The sequence below is a fragment of the Herpailurus yagouaroundi genome, unplaced genomic scaffold, assembly GCF_014898765.1.
Source record: "Herpailurus yagouaroundi ecotype Mexico unplaced genomic scaffold, PumYag 163, whole genome shotgun sequence".
Lineage (NCBI taxonomy): Eukaryota > Metazoa > Chordata > Mammalia > Carnivora > Felidae > Herpailurus > Herpailurus yagouaroundi.
In genome coordinates, this window is record NW_024412404.1 from 58,533,512 (window position 1) to 58,554,723 (window position 21,212).

The following is a 21,212-nucleotide window of genomic DNA, read 5'->3' on the forward strand; positions in this document are numbered from 1 at the left end:
TAAACACAGGGAGAACAGCCCAGATGTTCCCCGAGGGAAGTTTAAGAACTCTGTAGTTCTGTTTTGATTGAGGCCATCAGGGCTCTTATGTAAATGAAAATATGTTTGAGTGTCCTGAGCAGGAGCCAATACTTTACTGGTACTTGGTCTAAAGACAGGGCTTTATTTGAACAATTACCATTCACAATGAAAGTAAAACCAGAATCCTGATTCACGGAGCCCCAGTTACTCCTCCTGTGTTGCTGCCTGTTCCTCTTTGGAGACGTCCCAAAGAACCTTCTGGGCTTGGGAACCTTGGGCTTGGATTCTGCACCGGGAGTCATGTAGCTCCCCAGCCCAGAGGTGGTTGGTGTCCCTGTGGAGTTCTCTGTGGGCACATCATATCAAGTGGCTGTGACATCCGCCCTCCTGCCTCACTGTCATTGCCCAGACAGTGACAAATTTGGTCCTGTCTGGCCAGAGTCAAAAAGCCCATGCATCTGTAGGTAACCTGAAAACAGAGCAAAGAGACATTCTGTGATCAGAAATAGTGTCAAAGGTGGGTGGGTGACATTTCCATTGTTCTTTAGAGTCCCTACTTAGCTTGGGTCCCACCCACCAAGACCACTCAAAGTTGCGGGTGCAGAGGCCGTGACAGGTTTCGAAGCCAGTGTGCCATTCCTGTGGTCAAGACCGGAAATATCGAGGGGTTTAAGAAACACCGAAATGACTTCTCAGATAATCAAGTTGTTGGGAGGCTGTTTAGAGAACTTCTTTGGGAAACACCCTTCCTTTACAGAGTTGACACCGTGGGGAGCGACACTCGCTCCTTCTCACCACTTGTTTCTTGATAAGAAGTCTCATGCCGCTGCAGGCCAAGCGTGGGTTCTGCAGCCAGGACCTGGCCCTGCCACTTACGAGTCCCAGCGGCCACTCACTAGCACGCTCCTAGGTGCCAGGCGCTGCACTCAGCAAGCTGTACGTATGTGGTCAGCTCGATGATATCGACATCCCAACCCCCAGAGCCTGTGAATCTGTCAGGTTGCATGGCAAAGAGGAAAAACATTGCGGATGGATGACCTTGAGCTGGGGAGGGCGTCCTGGGTTACCCAGGTGGGCCCAGGATAATCACAAGGCTCCTTCCACATGGAAGAGGGAGGCAGGAGGATCAGAACCAGAAGGAGATTGATTGGAAGGCGCTGTGCTGTTGGCTTGAGGGTGGAGGAAGGAGCCACAGGCCATGGGATGTGGGTGGCCTCTGCAAGCTGGAAAAAGCAAGGAAATGATTTTCCATAGAGCCTCCAGAAAGAAGGCGGCCCACCCCTGGATCTTAGCTCAGTGAGATCGATTTTTATTCTTCTGACCTCCACAACCGTAAGATAATACATGTGTGTTATTTTAAGCCACTTGGTTCATAGCTTGTTACCGCAGCGACAGGAAAACTCAGCATTGTCACTCACGTAGACTTTGAGCGTTGGCTGTCACCACTGTCTGCAGATGAGGGCGTAGTGGCTGGGGGGCCGCCCAGCAGCCTGCAGGAGGTTCCACAGCCAGCGTGGGGCCGAACGGAGCCACGCCAGGTCTGACCCCAGGATCCTGTGACCTTGGATAAGCTATTTAGCCCTCATTCGGGGCTGGGACTAGAAGGTGATGAGTGAGGCACTAACCTCGGGTGCAAAATTTAAGGGGACACAAAACAACCCTCAGTCTTCAGGTAAAGTATATTGTAGTGCGATACTTCAAAATCGACAGTAATGCAAAAAAACACAATGAATGAATGGGGTGCCTGGGTGGCTCGGTCGGCTAAGCATCTGACTGTTTATTTCAGCTCAGGTTATGATCTCATGGTTCCAGGATGGAGCCTTGAGTCGGGCTCCCTGCTGGGCATGCAGCCTGCTTGCGATGCTCTCTCTCTCCCTTTCCCTTTGCCCCTCCCCACTCAAAACCCACGCTGAACAAAATATTAAAATTTCAAGTAAACATAGGGCCAGTCTGAATTCACATATCCATATAAGGAATGTATCGCAACTTTGCAGGGTTGCTGTGTGGAATTAAACGAAAGAAACATCCAAACACGTCTCACACACACCTGTCTGTGGTAAGGGCTCATTAAATGCTGCCCGTGGCTTTGGTGGCACAGCAGGTGGGCGTCAGGCTGCTGAGGGTCACATCCCAGCGCTGCCATTCACTGTCCCAGTGACCCTGAGAAGGTCACTTCATCTCTCTCTGGCTGAAGTGACCGACAGACTCGGGGGTGGTATTGCCTCAGACCTCAACTCACTTTTAACTTTCCGTTTTCTTACAAATCGTGTGAGATTTTGCTATTCCTGAAATGTCTTCTCTTATTTCGGCCAGGTTGTTCACTTTTAATGAGTTTCATCTTCTGAAAACGCTACTTTTGTGGGTCTTCTTGCAACTGAACCCCAAAGTGCAGACAGTTCCTGTGCAGGAAACGGTGCTGGCATTTTTTACCAGGTAACACGACTTTGTGTTGTTTGATGAAACGCACATACGCTGGGTTTCTGTACTCATAATATCATGGAGGAAAAGCATCAATGACATGATTTTTGATAGCATCATCTAGAGTGCACAGAATGCAATTTTCTTTATGGGGCCTAAGATTATGGGGTATCTTCAAGCCGCTGGAAATGGCTCACGTACTTGAAAACGTGAATAACATGTAGGTGCGATCATAAGAGATACCCATGTGCTTCTGAACACGTTCTGTCCAGCAAAAGACATGCTATACGAGGTACTCCTTTTATTTAGAAAAATGTATTACCAAACCACACTGACCTTAAAAACATCGTATTTTAAATGTGCCTAGGGGCGCCTGGTGGATCAGTTGGTTAAGGGTCTGACTCTTGATTTCCACTCAGGTCATGATCTCACGATTTTTGGGTTTGAGCCCTGCATCGGGCTCTGCGCTGACAGTGTAGAGCCTGCTTGGGATTCTCTCTCTTCCTCTCTGCCCCTCCCCCACTCACTTGCACTCTCTCTCTCTCTCTCTAAGTAAATAAATAAATAAACTTTAAAAAAGGTACCTAAATTAGACCAGGTTGTCCTCACTTATATTTCACAACAGCATATAAAATTCTGAATTTTCTGAACAAATGAAAAAGCATTTGAATGTACAAAAGTTTCATAGAATTAACTCAAGTTTCTTATCCTCTCTAAACTTATAAGTTCTAAAAATTGCGTATCTCAAAATTTCAGTAAAAAATACCTACAGTTTAATGGACACCATTTAATTATGCTTACTAATTCCGATACGCGCTTTCTTTTTTAAAATGTTTATTTTTGTGAGCGAGAGAGTGAGAGAGAGCATGAGCAGGGGAGGGGCAGAGAGAAAGGGAGACACAGAATCAATTCAAAGCAGGCTCCGGGCTCCGAGCTGTCAGCGCAGAGCCCGATGTGGGGCTGGAACCCATGAACCGCGAGATCGTGAGCGGAGCGAAAGTCAGGCGCTTAACCGACTGAGCCACCCAGGCACCCCGACGACAGCACTTTCTATTCGTAATCTCATTTCATCTGTAAAAGACTCCGGGGCTTGCTTTGTCATTCCCATTTTACAGATGACTAAACTGAGGTGGAAATGAACTATCCTGTCAGAGATCACACACGTGGTAAGGGACGGGGTCTGACTTGAACCCGGCCTGCGGAAATCCCAAGACACTTTGCTGCCCATTCCTAGAATGGCCGATTGGACTTTGCTGCCCATTCCTAGAATGGCCGATTGGATATCCTCTCTTGTGTCCACTCAGCTGGTTCAGTAATAGCTCCCTGGGCGCTGTGTTCAGAAAGATCCTGAGGCTGCCTGTAGGCTCAGTGTTGTTGTTAGCAGGGGACTTGGAGTGCGCCTTCCCCTCCCCGTGCTGCCCTCTGCTGTGAGTGTTTTCCATCTGTCCTATCAAGAGTGCCCCCATTAGCAGTGGCAGCCTGGGCGCAGGGGAGCGGGGTGGGGGGCAGGGCGAAACTGGTAGTTTATGGGCTCCCTTTCATGCCTCTTTATAAAGCTTCGATTAAAACTTTGTATGTATGCTCACATCATGCAAGCTGGCTGTGGAGTGTGGTGGCCCTGCAGCTACGGACAGTCCCAGGCGGGCCGCAGGGGGTCTGCCTGGAGGAAGTGACAGCCGGCATCACTTTCATTGTCGGGTTTAGGCTTCGGCTCCCCACCTCAGCAGGAATGGGGTTTCCAGGCACCATAAGGCGTGTTCAAGGGAGCGAAGAGGCCCCGTTCCTTTTGCACGTGTGAGTTTAGCAGATAAACACATCTTCCACCTATTCGTCAGTGGCTTGACCTGATCAAGCCAAGCTCCGTTTGCATTGTTCTGAAGCAGTGAATCCTTTTCTGGAACATCTATGCACCATGTTAACTAAAGAGCCCATTTTTCCTGTCTCGTTATTTGGGGAAAGCGGTATTCAGTGCCAGGATGATATGCACTTTGCTTAGTTTCTATATAATTTGCTTTGAGCGCAAATGTTTTACTAACCACCCCCCACTCTTTTAATAGCCCAAGAGACACTTTTTCCAGTGAGTCATGCACAACCAGGAAAACTTGCTCTTTGGCTCCAGGTTAGCTTTCATACTGGGAATGTCTTAGAACCGGGAGGTAGGAAATGAGCTGGAATGTGGAAACTGTTTTTAATGCGGTAGAAACAGAGGGAATGAGGCTCTCAGGGGGGTGGCCCCCCGCTGAGAGTAGGGTGCGCTAGGTTTTCCTGAGCTGGAGTCCCAGGGCTCCTCCTCACTATCATTAGCTTTTCCATTCCTCTTGAACCTACGCTGGTTGCCTCTTGACCTCACACCTCCCACGCCTGGCTACATTTCCCAAGCCCCCGATGCTACATTGTTCCTTGTTGGAAACCATTTGTGAGTTTCCCTTTGGTCCCAGTATCTTCTACTGGGGGGCCCCGTGTTCTCTGCAGCACAGCAGGGGACTCCCAGCAGCCTGTGCGCCTGCCTTCCCTCCCGCTTCCCCGCCAGCAAGCTTGGTGCCCCAGGGAGAACAGACAGATGGTCTGGGCCTCGGGGCTCTTCCCCTGCAGCTGTCCAGGCGCACCCCCGACTCTGAGGACCACGTGCCCATTTTTAGGATTGTGGGCGACTCTCCTCTCATCCCAGCTCGCTCTTCTGCCCTAGAACAGTGGCACCTTTAAGGTGTTCCCTCATCCATGGCCTCCACCTCCCAAATGTGTGTCCCCTGAGTCTCCAGACTCAGCCTAGGGATCAGCACTTGCCTCTCCTGCTAATGTAACTCCCACCCGTTCTGCTCCCGCTGCCAGTCTGTCCACGGTGGGGCCTCCCCTGAGAGCCTCTCTGACCCCTGAGAGCCTGACGACCACTGATGTCCCCCGGGGACATCACGAGCAGCTTCAAGGAAGGGTCTGTGGGCCTTTATCACACCCCTAGCTTGTCTGGCACCGTGCTGTGCATGGAAGAGCTTCTGAAGGATGAGTTTCCAGCAATCGCTTTTTTTTTTAACATTTATTTATTATTGAGAGACAGAGCATGAGCATGGGAGGGGCAGAGAGAGAGGGGGACACAGAATCTGAAGCAGGCTCCAGGCTCCGAGCTGCCGGCACAGAGCCCGACCCGGGGCTCGAACTCACAGACCACGAGATCATGACCTGAGCTGAAGTCAGACGCTCAACCGACTGAGCCACCCAGGCACCCCCAGCAATCGTTTTTGTGTGGCTTGGTTCCCCTCACAGAAGTGGGTTGTAATATGCTGATGCAAAATTCAGAGAACACTTTGTCTGTAACAGGGTCTGTAGACAGATGACTGATGGCGGGTGCCTGCTTGGTGTTCTAGACAAGGAAGGGTTCCAAGGTTTTCTGTAGGCTCGGGGAGAAATAACGTCTCGGTTGGTTAGTGATGTCTACCCCGGACATGGCAGTGGGTACTGGGTGCCTTGTTCCGTGTTTACTGTCCCTTCCTGCAGATCCCCGGGGCTGCCCCGCAGCAGGGCAGGGCCTTGGGGCTGCTGGCCCAGAGGAGCTGGTGGCCTGAAGGCTGGAGCTGCGAGAAGGCACTTCTGCTCTTAGTGGAGGAGGGAGGCTGCCGGGAGTCACAGCCAGCGTGGGCCAGAGTCGGGTCACCAGGGGAGCTGACCTTCACGGCTCAATGAGGCACCAAGGGGAACAGCTGGTCAGGTCCCTGTGGCCACGGGACATGCCAGGGACGCTAAAAGATGAGGCAGAGGAGTAGACCCCCTGGGAGACAGTACATAGGCTTCGGAATGAGGATCAAGGAAGCTGAGTCTTTGGCCCAGTTTTTAAAGTTACGTGTATTGATCAAGGAATGTAAATGACAGAGTGATCTATGAGGGATCTCCCAGTGGTCAGAGTGGACATCTTGAGGCCACCACAACATGGGGACTTCCCAAACGGGACCGTACTTTTGTAACGTGCAGCAGTGGGACAAGTGGCCCGAACACAAGCTAGTGGGGCCCTGTGAGCACTGGAAACAAGGCCACACTGCAGCCGTGCCTGTGGCCCCGGGCCGGCCTGGCGCCCGCATCGGAGGGTTTGGAACAGTAATTGAGTAAAAGTAGGGGCGCCTGGGTGGCTCAGTCGGCTAAGCATCCAGCTCTTGATTTCAGCTCAGGTCATGAACTCACGGTTTCGAAAGCTCGAGCCCTGCATCAGGCTCTGCGCTCACAGCATGGAGCCGGCTCGGGATTCTCCCTCTGTCTCTGCCCCTCCCTTGCTGGAGCTCTCTGTCTCTCTCAAGATAAATAAATAAACTAAAACAAAATTGTTTTTAAATAGATCAGATGCCCCTTTTCTTACCTGTCTTAGCAAGGTCTGGAAGGCACGCTAGGAGTGAAGGTATTTGAACACTTGACCCCAGTACCAGCAATGCCTGCAAATAAAGACATAGGTCCAAGCCTTGTTTATTCTCCCAGGTTCTTTCATTCTTTGATTTTTTTTTTTTCAAGTTTTTATTCATTCTACCAGTAGTTCTAGAACATGCGTTCTATGCCAGAGACCCTGACAGAAAGCTGAAGGGGAAGTTTCTCGACCTAGCCAGACACGTACAAACACTTTGCAACTTCTTTTCATGGCTGAGTATAACGGCATAGGAGGGGAGCATTCACACACACACACACACACACGCACGCACACGCCCCTTGGCCCCCACAGTCTGTTTTCTGGCAGTGGTTAATTTAGAAAAACAAATAGACCGGCCAGAATTAAATTTAACATTTCCTTGTAGGAAAAACAAAAAATGTAAGCAAAGCTCACACAGACTCCATCCGCAGAGGAGAAGTCATCATTTCTTTCCAGTTAGCAGTCTGAGAAGTCCAGGAAAACTGTAAAAACTCATCAATTGGAGTAGGGCCAGAGGCAGGCAAGTTTTTCACTTTTTTAAAACTGCATTTTTTTTTTTTAAGTTTATGTGTTTATTTTGAGCGAGAAGGTGGGGAGCAGAGAGAGGGAGACAGCAGGTTCCCAGCTGTTAGCCCATAGCCGGAGGGGGCGCTCAATCCCGCGACCTGTGAGATCATGACCTGAGCGGAAATCAAGAGTCAGACACTTAACCGACTGAACCACCCAGGCGCCCCAAAGGTACATTTTTAACCAAAGTATAAAATACACACAGAAAAGTGCACAGACCTTTGTGGATTTCCACAAAGCTCACACATCTGTGTCAGCAGGGCCCAGACTGAGGGACCGACTCGGCCAGGCACCTAAAGTGTCTTATCTCAGTCCCCACCTTTCCCAGGAAAAGGAAAACAAGATCCAGGCTTCCTTTACTTTCAAGATGTCTTGGCTGCTTTTGAACTTTGCGTAAACAGAATCTTACGATATACACTTCTTAGTGTCTGCCTTCCCTTTCACTCAATAGCGTATCTATAAAATCCATCCAGGGAGGGACAGCCAGGGAAGGCAAGGGACTTGCTCAGGGTCCTTCTGCAATGAATTGGTGGAGGGTCTTCTAGATCTTTGGACGCGTCCTTTTATTCTATTTTTTTAAGTCCATTTATTTATTTTGAGAGAGAGAGAGACAACACGAGTGGGGAAGGGGCAGAAGAGAGGGAGAGAGAGAGAATCTCAAACAGGCTCCACGCTGCCAGCACAGAGCTCAACGTGGGGCTCGAACCCATGAAACTGTGAGATCATGACCTGAGCTGAAATCAAGAAATGGACACTTAACCGACTGAGCTACCCAGGCACCCCCACATCCCTTTATTTTAAGATTCTCCAGATTGTGGGGCGCCTGGGTGGCGCAGTCGGTTAGGCGTCCGATTTCAGCCAGGTCACGATCTTGCGGTCCGGGAGTTCGAGCCCCACATCGAGCTCTTTGCAGTCAGTGCAGAGCCTGCTACAGATCCTCTGTCTCCCTCTCTCTCTGCCCCTCTTCCATTCGCACGCTCTCTCTCTCTCTCTCAAAAATAATTAAACATTGAAAGAGATAGACTTAAAAAAGGTAAAGCTTGGGGCGCCTGGGTGGCGCAGTCGGTTAAGCGTCCGACTTCAGCCAGGTCACGATCTCGCGGTCTGTGAGTTCGAGCCCCGCGTCGGGCTCTGGGCTGATGGCTCAGAGCCTGGAGCCTGTTTCCGATTCTGTGTCTCCCTCTCTCTCTGCCCCTCCCCCGTTCATGCTCTGTCTCTCTCTGTCCCAAAAATAAATAAACGTTGAAAAAAAAAATTAAAAAAAAATAAAAAAAAAAAGATTCTCCAGATTGTAATTCTTGCCCTTAACTAATTTGTTAATCACTAAGTGGGTCCTTCTTAGACACAAGGATGGGTCCCAGCAATGGGATTACAACCTTTCCTGAAGGAGGTCACTGAAAACAGTCAGTGAAGCCAGTTTCCGCACGATCCCAAACGCCTGGATTTCCCTGGCCGCTGCTGCTGAGTCTCCCCTCCTTCCTGGGGCCTATCCAAATCTGATCCAACCTTGACAGCACTAGCCAAGGACTCCTCCGGGAAGCCTTCCCAGATCTCACTTGCACCCAGGACAGGTTCCTCCTCTGAGCTCCTCTGTGCAGAGGGAACAAGAGCATGTGCTGACTGGGTGGGTGGGCACTGACCTGACAAACCCAGCACCATGTCCCCCCAGACCCTGTGAGGGGAGCCCTGGAGGAGAGCCACCATGCCACGGCCTGCACCCCTGACCCCTGAGCCTGCTGATGTCTCCAGGGAGACGCTTTGTGATCCTATGTGCTGGGGCGGCCAGAAGCCATGCATCTACTGTGATTAATTAGTGGCATTTGAAATGTGGCAACAGAGTCATCATGAAACTGGGCACCCCTGGTGTGAGAACTCTCATCTCTTAACCGGAACATTCATTTTGAAATATCCCATGAGTCACGGACATGAGCGCCATTAAATTGTTTGGTCTCAGATTAGCCAAGCCCTATAGAGGGGGGTAGGTATATTTGGGGACAACGGGGTTTCCCATCGCTGGACTTTGGTGTTTCTTGCCTTTTTTAAGTTTCTTCTTTTGCTCTGACCACATTGCCTCTGCTCCGCTAGAGTCTGGCTTTCTGGAAGCTGGATCTCCTTTCTTTTCAAGGTCCCTAAATATTACCCCCATTCCTTACTAACTTTTCACTTCGGTCACGTGGCTTCTTGGCTTGCCACCCAAACGGGGCGGACCCAGTGTGTCATCTTCAATGAGAGTAGAGACGTGGAAGGAGCCCAAGAGGGCAGCTAAGGTTATCGTTACACAGGATTTCTAGACCCAGTTCTGCCGTTGGGCAAAGGTTAGGACGGACTTTCTTGTCAAGATGACATCGAACTGGGTCTCAATGAATGTCTAGTAGGACTTGACCCGGCAAATAAGCGTGGCAACAGCAGGGGGGCCCATAGCACAGGAAACCCAGCCCGGAGCAGCCTGGTCTGTGTGCACACCTGTGTGTGTGTGTGTGTGTGTGTGTGTGCGCGCGCGTGTGTGCACGTGTGCGTGCATGCGCTGGGGCAGGACAGCTGGCGTTCCTTGAACAGACACATGGGCGCATGGAGGGAGGGGATGGCAGGACGGAGGCTGCTGAGTTGGCGGGATCGATTCCTCATCCAATTCATTCACTCAACAAATTGCAAGCCGGCTGAGCGCCAGGCCCTGCGAGAGGCGCCGAGAGGACAAGAGCAAACAACACAGATGCCAAGCCCCAGCTTCGCGGCGTTTATGACCTCGGAAGCAGAGACAGACAATACGTTCAGTGAATAAGATGCATGTTAGCAGGTGGTGGCCCTGAGTCTGGGTCCTGCTCCTGCCACAAACCGGCTGGAAGTCTTTGGACGAGAACCTAACCTTTCTGCAGGGACATTAGCAAGACCCATGCATCAGGTGCAAGTTCGTTGGGACTCGAAGAAAAGGCCCTTGGCGGGAGGCGCTGAAAGGCAGTGACATCTGATAGGTGACAGTGGGAGCAGCCATCAGAAGTGTTTCATTTACCGCACCGTGGGGTTAAGAGGCTAGAGGATGGGCTCGTGGTTGCTGGCTTTCTGAAGGCACCCAGGTCTATACTGAGGGACGGCTGGAAAAAAGCCGTGTGCCCTTCTCATCACGAGGTATTGCCTCAAAGAGTGCAGTGTTTTTTTCACGCTTCACCTTAAAATTTAAAACTACTATTTCAAATATTTTTTCACAGAAATGAAGTAATGTTTTAATCCTAATTCTTTTTTATGATAGTAAAGTATTAAGATAAAATTGGCCTTGTAGGGGCGCCGGGTGGCTCCGTCCGTCGGTTAAGCCGCCGACTCGGGCTCAGGTCATGATCTCGCAGTTCATGAGTTCGAGCCCCACGTCGGGCTCTGTGCTGACAACTCAGAGTCTGGAGCCTGCTTCCGATTCTGTGTCTCCCTCTCTCTCTGCCCCTCCCCCACTGGCACTCTCTCTCTCAAAAAAAAAATAAATAAACATTAAAAAATTTTTAATTAAAAAAAAAAGATAAAATTTGCCATTTTAACTACTTTTTTGTGTGTCATTGAGTGGCAATTAAGTACATTCACACTGTGGTGCAACCATCCCTGCCTTCCATCTCCAGAATGTTTTTATCTTTCCAAACTGAAACTTTATCCGTTGAACAATTAACGGATCTCCATTCCCCTGTCCCCCTGCCCCTGGCAAGCACAGTACTCCTTCTGCTTCTATAAATTCAACTCCTCTAGGGAACCTCATGTAAGTGCAATCACATAGAATTTGTTCTTCCGTGTTGGGCTTATTTCCCTGAGCATAAGTCTCCAAGGCTCATCCATGGAATATCATGTGTCGGAATTCCAAAGTGGATATTTTAAGGCTAAAATTTGAGGTGCTGGGGTCATGGGGCCCTGAGTCAGACACACAGGAAGGATAAATGACTCCGACGGATGACAGGATGGGGGAAGTGAGAAGGTTGTGGCTAAAAGCAGCTCTAAAATTACGACTGGTGCCAGTCAGAGGGACACTTGTCCTGGGCATTGCCTTTCAGGAAGTCTGGGGGGGGGGGGGTTGTCCCCGGGGCCCTTGAAAGCAGGATCCAGAGCCAACCTGGGCTTGTCTTTCAGTCTCAGGGACCTATGAACTGTCCTCCCCAAAGGGGTCATGCCCCAAGGGTTCTTGAAGACCTGTAGGAGGCAGACACCATGGCCTGACGTTCGTTCCAGAAAAGTCAGTGCTAAACCCAAAGGGATCTTTGCACGGGTGGCATCGAGTGCCAGGGGAAGCCAGGCCAGCATTTGATCCCACCAACAGAGCCGGGCAAAGAGGCCCCCCAGCTTTGTGTTAGCTTCCTGTCACATTGGGTTGGGGTAATGAGCCCATCGTCGGGCCAGAGAGTAGAGGATGCCTCTGCCTTCAGACGGTGGAGAGGACCCGGGTTCGATGGAAAACACACTGAGCTGTTCTCAGGAGGCCTAGGTAGAGTCCTGGCTCTGCAACAGTAGGCCTCACCCGTCTCCAAGGGCAGGGCTGTGTGCATTGGTTCAAGGTGCTGGACCACATCCCTCTGATGCTTTCAGATTTTAGGAAATCAACAGCTGAAGCCACCATCTTCTTCCTCTGAGATGGCCCAAGGCTTGGGCAATTCAGAGGCTGGCAGTGACAATGAATGCCACCAAAAACAACTCCAGGCCCTTGGACAGCTTGAGTCCAGGTCACTTTCCCAGGGACGAGAGGACAGTGGTGGTAATCATGAGGTACGGAGTGCTTGTGGGGCATCGGAAGCTGTGCCCAGCACCATCACCTTTACTCTTCCTTGATACCCATGGAGGCTCACGTGGCCGTTGTCCCCACTTGACAGAGAAGGAGATTGGAGCTCAGGGAGGCTCAGTCACGTGACTGATGGCCAGCTGGTCCAGGACCGGAAGCTAGTCCAAGCTCACGGAAGCATGATTAGACAACGGATGAGCAGACTCATGACCTCGTAAGTCAGCCACCATCGGTGCCACTTTCCTGTGACCCAGAGGGATCTTAAAGTCCAATCACCTGTCTCCGCAAAGCTCTTTCCCGAATCCTCTGGGAAGGGAGGTCTGTCGGGAGAGTTCCTGGCTGATGGGCTGTGGGGTCCGAGCGCCTCTTCCAGGAGACTCTGCGGCTTGGCTTCCTGTACCCTCCCAGTAGCTGTCCCACAAAGCTGCCTGGGGGCTTCTGAGTCGCAGGGGACGTGCTGTCCTCAACCGTTCAGCTTTCTGGGCTGAAAGTGTCTCTAACCGGCAGCTCCAGCAAGTGCTCCCTTCTTAGAGCAGTACCAGAACATAGGTGCCCTTGCCGGGGACACAGGCTCATTCCCTAGAGCACTCGGCTGGAAGGGACTGTGCCAGCTCGGCCCCTCCTTCCCTCCGTGACACCTACACCCAGTATGATGTCACCTAGCTTGTTCCTCCGTTAAATGGTGAGAGACAGGCAGGAAAGGGAACAAGCGAGTGTTATCCGTCCAGCTAAGACATCACGTTCTCTGGGTACCAGCCTGGCCTACACTAGCCCAGCTACATGTGCGCAGGCTGACGGAGGGCGGGTTCCGGGATCAGCAGAACTGTACTGTGCCTGAAAGCATCAGCATTCCTTTATTTACGCCTGATCTGTCTACCACCAGAGACTGGCACCCAGTGGCATCTAACAAATAATCACTGAATTGAATCAACTCATTGGTCTTTGTGCCCCTCTCCCACCCCACGCGCCTCAGCATCCCTAAACTAGCTCCTGGGACCGCGGACACGGAGGGTCCCAGAAATTCCTAGGACTTCTGAAAGCAAATGGTCCTTAGCAGGCTGGCGGGCACCTCCAGCGGGACACGGGGCCAATGGTGCGTTCAGTCTGGCTGAGACAGGGTGTGATTTGAACATCACTCTTGATTCATGGAAAAATAATCTGCGGGCGCCCTTGGCTGGTCTCATACGGATCTGCTTTGAGGGAATGACTTTGCGTTTCCAAAGGGACTCGGAAAAATTACTCCCGTTGTCCCCATTGATGAAACGTGACCCTTTTACGAAACAAGTTGTTGCAAAACAAGAATGGTGGATGTGTGTCTGTGTGTATGCATGTTCGCAAAGGGAATCTGATCTCAACCCAGCCCCGACTTTCAGCATGGATGGAAATTAACTGGAGCTTAGTACCGACGGTAACTGCAGAACAGCTACTGAAATTCGTCACCCGCTTTCCTTCTTTTTAACCCTACCAGAAGGCACTTTTGAAGGACCTAAGTTGGCCACTATTGAAAGGGCAGCTTGTGTAGTGGAGGAATACAAAGTCCTGCGTTCAAGTCCTAATTGAGCCTTTGTTTTTTCATCTGCAAAATGGAGCCCATGACACCTGCCCTGTCTGGCCCGCAAGAAGTTTGTGAGACTCAAGTGAGAAAATGTATCTTGAAACCCTCCATAAAGTAACATATGTTACCGCCAGTCACTTACTTCATCAGTAGTATGTGCTGTGCACCTGCTCTGTACGTAGCGTGGCAACGGATGGCAAGGGACTAGGACCAGTGTCTCGTTATCACCTGTGGGGTCAGCCTTCACCCAGGCTGTCCCAGCTGCCCTGTGCTTCCGCACGCCTCACCCATCCAGAGAGAACCAAGCACACCTACCCCTGACTGGTGAAACCACTAGTCTCTTTGACATGACTCTCGTTAGCCCTCGCCAATTCCAGAAAGGAGGTTTAATGACAGTCTCTTGTTCCTCTTTGCACCTCTGCTCAGCTTCTCCAGGAAGTATTCCTTTCTGGATCAGGACACGGGACAGAGCTTGGTGCCACTTTTCCTTTGCCTGCGCCTGCACGGCATCATCAAAGGTAAGCCCTGCCTGAGTGAGTGCATCTGGGAAGGCTCTTGGGGACCCGCCCCACCCTCAGCAACTCCCAGGAAAGACCCCGCAGGCCTTTCCAAAGGAATCAGCTGGGATATGGCATGGTCACCTCCAAGTTGTGTGACTTTGGGAAAGTCACATAACTGCCTGGTCTCAGTGTCCCTGTCTGTAAAATGGGGGATAGTCAGAGCTTCCGTGAAGTACGATATTGGATGAAGGGACTTATGGATTGTGAAAGTATGTGCAGCCTCCAAGGGCTGTGTTATTGTCATCTAGCCACGTGCCCTGCATCTTAGAGCGGCGTCCCCTCCAGGTCACTTGCTCCGTGGTTGGGGAGGAGACTCCGGGTCTGTGCGCCAGACCTGGCTTTCTCAGCCTCCTGCGCTGGGCCTGGGGGAAGGCATCTGTGACTTGGAAAGAGGAGGAAGCCCCCTGGGGAGTGTGTTTTGGGGCTGCCTGGGGGCGGCGGGGGGGGGGGTGTCTCCCAAACCTTTGTGAATGAAAGCACATTTGGGAAAGTTTTCAAAGCCATTTCCAATTATCCAGATAAAACGCATAGCTTTAAAACCCAGGAATGGTTGATGAACCCCAGGTAGTTTTGTCCAAGTTGCTTCTAGATGCTCCCAAAGACACTGATGATCCGAACTCAGCCCTCCTTTCCTGGGCAGGATTTCGGCCAGGGGGCCGTGAACACTTCGGGGGAAAGTGCTCTGTGCGGGTCCATTTGGGCCCCATGCACCTTGTGACCCCCGGGGGGGCCCTGGCCAGGCCCTCTAATCCTCAACCCTTGACGTCCTCCTTTTTCTCTCTGCAAATCAGACTTCTGCGGCTCTGTTATGAATAAATCTATAAAAATGTTCTCTTTGTGTTTCTTCCAAGGCAAAAATCTGGAGGAGTTAAGGCACATTAACTTCTTCCCGGAGTCCTGGCTGATCCGGGTTACAGCCAACCATTACCACGCAGTGAGTTGCCAGCTCAGCAAGGAAACAATTATTGAAATTTATTGCTTTTCTGACCTGGCTTTCTCTGGAGACGTGTTTTGCATTTGAAACCTCTGAGCCTTTGAGGTCGGGATGTTTCTGGCTCCTCCTTCAGGGGAGTGGAGAGATTCAAGCCTGGCGGGGGCAGAGGGAGGAGGCTTGGGCGGAGCCAGGTGCTTCGGGCATGTGCACTGTTGACCTGGGGACCACCGGCTGCCCCGCCCTCCTGACCCAACCCACCCCCCCCCCACCCCCGCCATGGACACACACGTAACCTGTGCTTGTTACTGAAATTTTGTTTATTAATTTTATTTTTTTTTAATTTACATCCAAATTAGTTAGCATCCAGTGCAACAATGACTTCAGGAGTAGATTCCTTAGTGCCCCTGACCCATGTAGCCCCTCCCCCCTCTCACCCTCCCTCCAGTAACCCTCAGTTTGTTCTCCATATTTGTGAGTCTCTTATGCTTTGTCCCCTCCCTGTTTTTATATTATTTTTGTTTCCCTTCCTTTATGTTCATCTGTCTTGTCTCTTAAAGTCCTCATATGAGTGAAGTCCTATGATTTCTGTCTTTCTCTGACTAATTTCACTTGGCAGAATACCCTCCAGTTCCATCCACGTAGTTGCAAATGGCAAGATCTCATTCTTTTTGATTGCCGAGTAATACTCCATTGTGTGTATAAATCACATCTTCTTTATCCATTCATCCATCGATGGACATTCGGGCTCTTTCCGTACTTTGGCTGTTGTTGATAGTGCTGCTATAAACATGGAGGTGCATGTGTCCCTTCGAAAGAGCACCTGTATCCCGTGGATAAATGCCTAGTAGTGCTATTGCTGGGTCGTAGGGTAGTTCTATTTTTAGTTTTTTGAGGAACCTCCATACCGTTTTCCAGAGTGGCTTCACCAGCTTGCATTCCCATGACATTTTTTAAATGCAGAGAAACTGAATGAAAGAAAAGACATACCCCTCAGACCCATCACCCAAAGACAACCTACAACCACTACTAAGATCTCGTTGTGTTTTACTGGCCGCAAACTCTTCCACCAAGAACATCTGCTATATAAACAACACTACTTTGCCTCTCTTTTAGTGCAGAAAATTTGCCACGCTCCTAATTGTTAACTATTAGACATGGCTGTAGGCTGAACATATTTGCATGTGATGGTTTATTTTACTATCCTTAGAATTACTTTCTTGCAGGAGATTGTCAAGAACAGAAAATACTGGCCCAAAAAAGGAATGTTCATTTTTGTTCTTGATACGTAATAACAGTTTGGGACCAAAACGCTCTTCCCCCCCGTAATGAATGAGCTTGCTTCACTTCGTACATGCTCAGCAAATTGGGCGTTTTTATCTCGGATCCCTTTTGTCAAATGAGAGGCAAACAACGAAATCTCATTTCTCAATATGCATTCCCTTTATTACTAGGAAATACGGATATTTTTGCAAGTGGCATTTCCCCCTTTGTGAATTGTCCTCTGCCAACTGTTGTAGTTCTTGTGTTTCCAATTGTGCATTTTTAGAGATGAAGTAGGGCAGTGTTGGAGTTCCGAAGATTTATGAGTCACTAGTTAAAATTCAATTCAGCCCAACAAATACCTATTGTAATGTGCAAACCACAGCACCCAGTGCCCCTGCACAACAGATAATGACTCCATGGAACCGAGCCTCTCTGGAACGTAACTCAGAACTATGCTCTAACAGAGCACAGTGGAGGCGGGAAACAGTCCTTGGGGCTGGACTCCTCAGGAAGTTCCCCTCCCCACCCCCACACACACCCTCTTCATGTTCTTCTGACCCGGCCCACCTCCTTCCTTTTGCCCCTTGTGGGATCCTGCCATGTCGTGGAGCCCGCCATGTGGGATCACGCTTGTGACTTTATGGGCGTGATCGTTCTCTGCATCACAATCAGGCTATTTATGTGCACATGTTATTTACCCGGGGAAAATTCTCAGGAATGTTTCTTGTTCTCATCTCTCGTTCTCTGAAAGCATTAAGCACAGTGCCTGGCACATAGTCGGCGTCGACAAATACTGCAGACTGGATTCATGGCCAAGTGTGGGATCCAGAGACAGAGCTATCTACCAAGCACGGTGGGGGTTGTGGGATCAATGAACCGACGCAGAGATGGGGAGAGATGCTCGTGTCCCAGGGTCAGATTGCCAGTGAACTGTGTGCACCTGTCTTTCAGCTGGAGAGTGGGGGTGACATGGCCCACGTTAAAGATCTTACCACCCAGGCTGTGAGATTCGGGCTGCTCTTTAACCAGGTACAGACCGCTGGGCCCAAGCAAGGGGAAGGACCGTTTTCTCCCATGCTCGGTTAAGGACATTTGTATAATCGCTTCTTACCTCTGTCGGGAAGGCCAGGGAAGAAAAGAAAATAGTCATGTCTCTTCTGCACGTTCCCACCGCACCCTGGGAAAAACAATTCGCAAGACAGGGGCCTGGGACAGGCCATCTATTTATCTGATGTGCACATCCAAAATTTCTCCTTGAGGGGGACCAACTCTCCTCGTTTTTCGGGGATGGAGGAGTTTCCCTGGGAAGCAGGACTTTCAGTTCTGAAACCAGGAAGGGCCTGGGCAAGCTGGGATGAATGGGTCGTTCTCTTCCCCGCAAACATCAAGACTTGCCAACGGTTCCGGGAGAGATTCCACTCCAAGCCTGTGTTGGCAGTTACAAAAGGGAAGCTAGTCTGGGCGGGTATTTTCATGGGTCCCCCAGGTCAAAGCAGAGTGGGTCAGGGAACTTGGCTGCAAGGTATGTGGGCACTCAGCCACCAGGGGTGTATGCAGGGCTAGTGGCTGCATTCTGTCTTGGGTTCCCTGGGATGGGCACAGTTCTCCAAGCAATTGCTGTACCCAGTTGTTGAAAGCCACTCCAGTAGTGATCTCAAAAGAAGTTGTGTTTCAGGGACTCGGGGCTCTGAATCTATCATCAAAGACTCCCCTCTGGGTCAGGCCTGGATGGGCTGGGTCTACACCTCGCTTGCCTACACCTGCCTAAGTGGACAGACTGCACACGCAGGGGCCAGGAGGACACCTTGCAATACCATGAATATGGAGTATCTTTTAGGCCCATCCGACTTGGAGCAAATGCTTTGCTTCATAGGTCTGCAGGCCACAGATTATCTAAGAACATGCCTAACTCATCCTTCTCCCCACTAGAGGATGTGCAGAGCAGTTAAGATCATCACTGAGTACAACCCATGGGGTTTGTGAAGTCACTACAGTTTGTTCGGCCCTTCCTGAGCTAAAATTGCTGTTGTGTTTTAATTAGTCACTTTTGTGTGTCAAATTAGTCGCTTTTGTTCCAGCTAGAATTTGTTTTTTCTGTGTCCTCTTGCCTTTGAATACAGAAGGTTTCTTTCCCTGTCACTTTGTTGTTTGTTTATCCTTCCCAACTTAGGAGTATACAACTCATTCGGAAATGATCGCCATATACGGATTCTTCTTTGAGATAAAGGGAGTCAGACATGATACTACCTCTTACAGTTTTTACATGCAGGTAAGAAGGACAGCGCACAGGAAAGTTGTGTCTCTGAAACAGTCTTTTAGATCCAGAGTCAATTCATACGAAATTAATAATAATTGATCAATCATTAGCTAATGATGAATATGAAATGTGTTATAAGCCTACTGCTAATTATGCTCATACCTGTGAGGCCATTTGATTTTTACAACCTTGGGAGGTTTGAGGGTCCATATGGCCCCTATTGGCAAAGTTGGGGTTCCATTCTAGACTGCGACTCTATGTTTGGGGCCCAGTTCGTCTTCTGTTCCTGCGTGATGGGCGATGCTTTACAGATGATCATTCTTCAGTGGAGGGAAGAGGGAACGGTCTTGTTTGGAGAGGCAAAGCAGGGCGGTGGACAGGACACCGGTGAATTCAGGAGGACAGAGGGATTCGCCTCAGTACTCCTGCTACAGGCTTTTGGAGGAGTGCTGTGTTTTAGAGCAGAGTCGAAGTCAAGCTGCCTGGTGAGCCGCATGATGTTGACAAGCCCGTGAGCCTCCCCATGTCCGGCTTCCTGAGCCTTAAGATGGGGAAGGTAATAGGACCTACCTGACTTGGTTGTGGGCAATATTACTGTGTTCATTTGTGCAAAGCATGTGGCACAGGGCCTGACGCATAAGGCACTATATGATGATGCCGACAATGACAGTGACCACTATGATCAGGGACCGCTATGTTCCCCTTAGGATTTGCCTTGTAAGTCTCTAAGGCATCAAGCTCCTTGAGAAACCGTATCTCACTAGTCTTTTTGTTATCACCACTAATCACAGTACCCGGAACACGGGGAGGTGCGTTTGTATTGTGAGCAGGTAAATGGATACATGCACGCCTGCAGAAACCTGAGCTTCAGCCCCAGCTTCGCCGCTACCTCCTTCCATGCCCTTGAGTGTGTCACATCTCTTCCTTGGGTCAGTTCTTGTCTTTAGTGACTCAGGCATTTCCCTACATGATGGAATTTACTGGATGCAGGAGATGAATTATGTAACAACACCCCTCGAAATACCCGTGTGCACACTCCATTGGTTTGTAAATCCTGGCAAGGCGATAGTGAAGACCTTCCAATTCGGTACAGCCTGACTTAGTGGCATTTTTCTGGGCTCGCCAGACCCCAGTCTGTCCGCCGGTGGTTTGAGGTGGGGGGGGGGGTCAGATGCGAGCTGACTCAGCAGCGGCAGCCGTTCTCAGGAGGTGGGGCTGCGGGGAGCACCCCCTTGCTCTCCGCACACCTTACACGGGAGAGTCGACGGACCACGTTTTGCTAACTCTGGGTCACCCCAGTTTCAGTTCCACCTGAGGTGGGTCACCCTCCTTGCAGAGAGTGAGGCACAGTGACGTGGTCTGCGAGCACGGCCTCGTCAGCCTGCGGGCGGAACGCCTGGTGAAGTACGAGATCAGAGCCCAGACCCTGGTGGACGGCCAGTGGCAGGAGTTCAGGACCAACCAGATCACCCAGAAGTTTGGGTTCTCCAAGCCGTCCTGCAAAAGCCACGTGAGTGTTTGGCTTCTTTTCTCTTTTGTGTCTTTTTTTGCACTTTCTCTCCACCACTCCTTTTTTTGGGCGATCACTGGCTTTCCATCTCCAGTGGTCCACAGGGGAAGCTTGCTCGCTTTCTTAAAAGATGGTCACAGCTCCACGTCACGCTCAAGAGAAACCTAGAATAAAAAGCTGAGGATGCGGAAAGCTATCACTATCACACCAGATCCAGTTTGTAAATGTCAAAGGATCCTGTTTTGGGAGGAGGGGAGGTTTGGTGGAGTGTGCCTGCCACCATCGCCTCCGCTGTTGCCTGGACATCCCCTGTGACGTGCCCCAAGATCCGTGGCCTGGCCCACCTGCCTCAGTGGCCGGCGTGAGCATCCGGGCGGATTCTGTACCTGGCCTGGCTCCTGACGGGTAAAATCCAAAGTCTGCCAGAGAGCCTGTCTGTAGTCCTAGGAGGAACTCTGAGCGTGAATTTCAGGAGGTCCAGGGGCCGCCCTGGGTGCCCCGCAGGGAGTGGGACTCAGCTTTAAGCCAAGGGGTCCTTCCCCGTCCCGGCTGCGCATCAGAAATCAGCACGCTGGGCTGCTCGCGAGGTCCACAGGCCCGCGCGCCACCCAGCTCCTGAGGCGATGTATTCCGCCCGCGGTGGGGCCCGACATCAGTGTTGTTTAAAGCTTCCCAAGTTATTCTCTGCGATGTCAGAAATCAGAACCGCGATTTCCCCTTGTGGAGGTGGGGGCGGGGGGGGGGGGGGGCCCAGGGAATTGGCCAGGAGGGAACGGGGAGGTTTCGGGGGGTGCCTGAAATGTTCTCTGTGGTGATCGGCGTGGCAGTCACCCAGGTGTACTCACTCGTGAAAATTCACCGAGCCAAACCCTTAAGATGTGTGCACTTTATTGTATCTAAGTCATACTTAAATGTTTTAAAGTTTGCTTTACAGACCTTCCCTAGGCGGTTCTAATGTGCAACCAGAGTTGGGAATGGCTGCTTATACCACTGTTAAGGCCTGGG

The 21,212-nt window shown here is 50.7% G+C and overlaps 1 protein-coding gene across 3 annotated transcripts in view; it reads left to right on the top strand.

Annotated features, from left to right (window-relative positions):
* The window catches only part of BTBD16 (BTB domain containing 16), a 46,104-nt gene that overhangs the window by 24,557 nt on the left and 335 nt on the right, over nt 1–21,212 (top strand). For 2 of the 3 annotated variants that reach the window (XM_040486661.1, XM_040486662.1), the window contains exons 10-15: nt 2,335–2,454; nt 14,110–14,201; nt 15,095–15,177; nt 17,392–17,469; nt 18,611–18,709; nt 20,034–20,207. In XM_040486661.1, coding sequence (XP_040342595.1) covers nt 2,335–2,454; nt 14,110–14,201; nt 15,095–15,177; nt 17,392–17,469; nt 18,611–18,709; nt 20,034–20,207 — 646 coding nt within the window. The remainder of the gene's footprint in view (nt 1–2,334; nt 2,455–14,109; nt 14,202–15,094; nt 15,178–17,391; nt 17,470–18,610; nt 18,710–20,033; nt 20,208–21,212) is intronic. The other variant, XM_040486663.1, reaches the window with a different exon arrangement.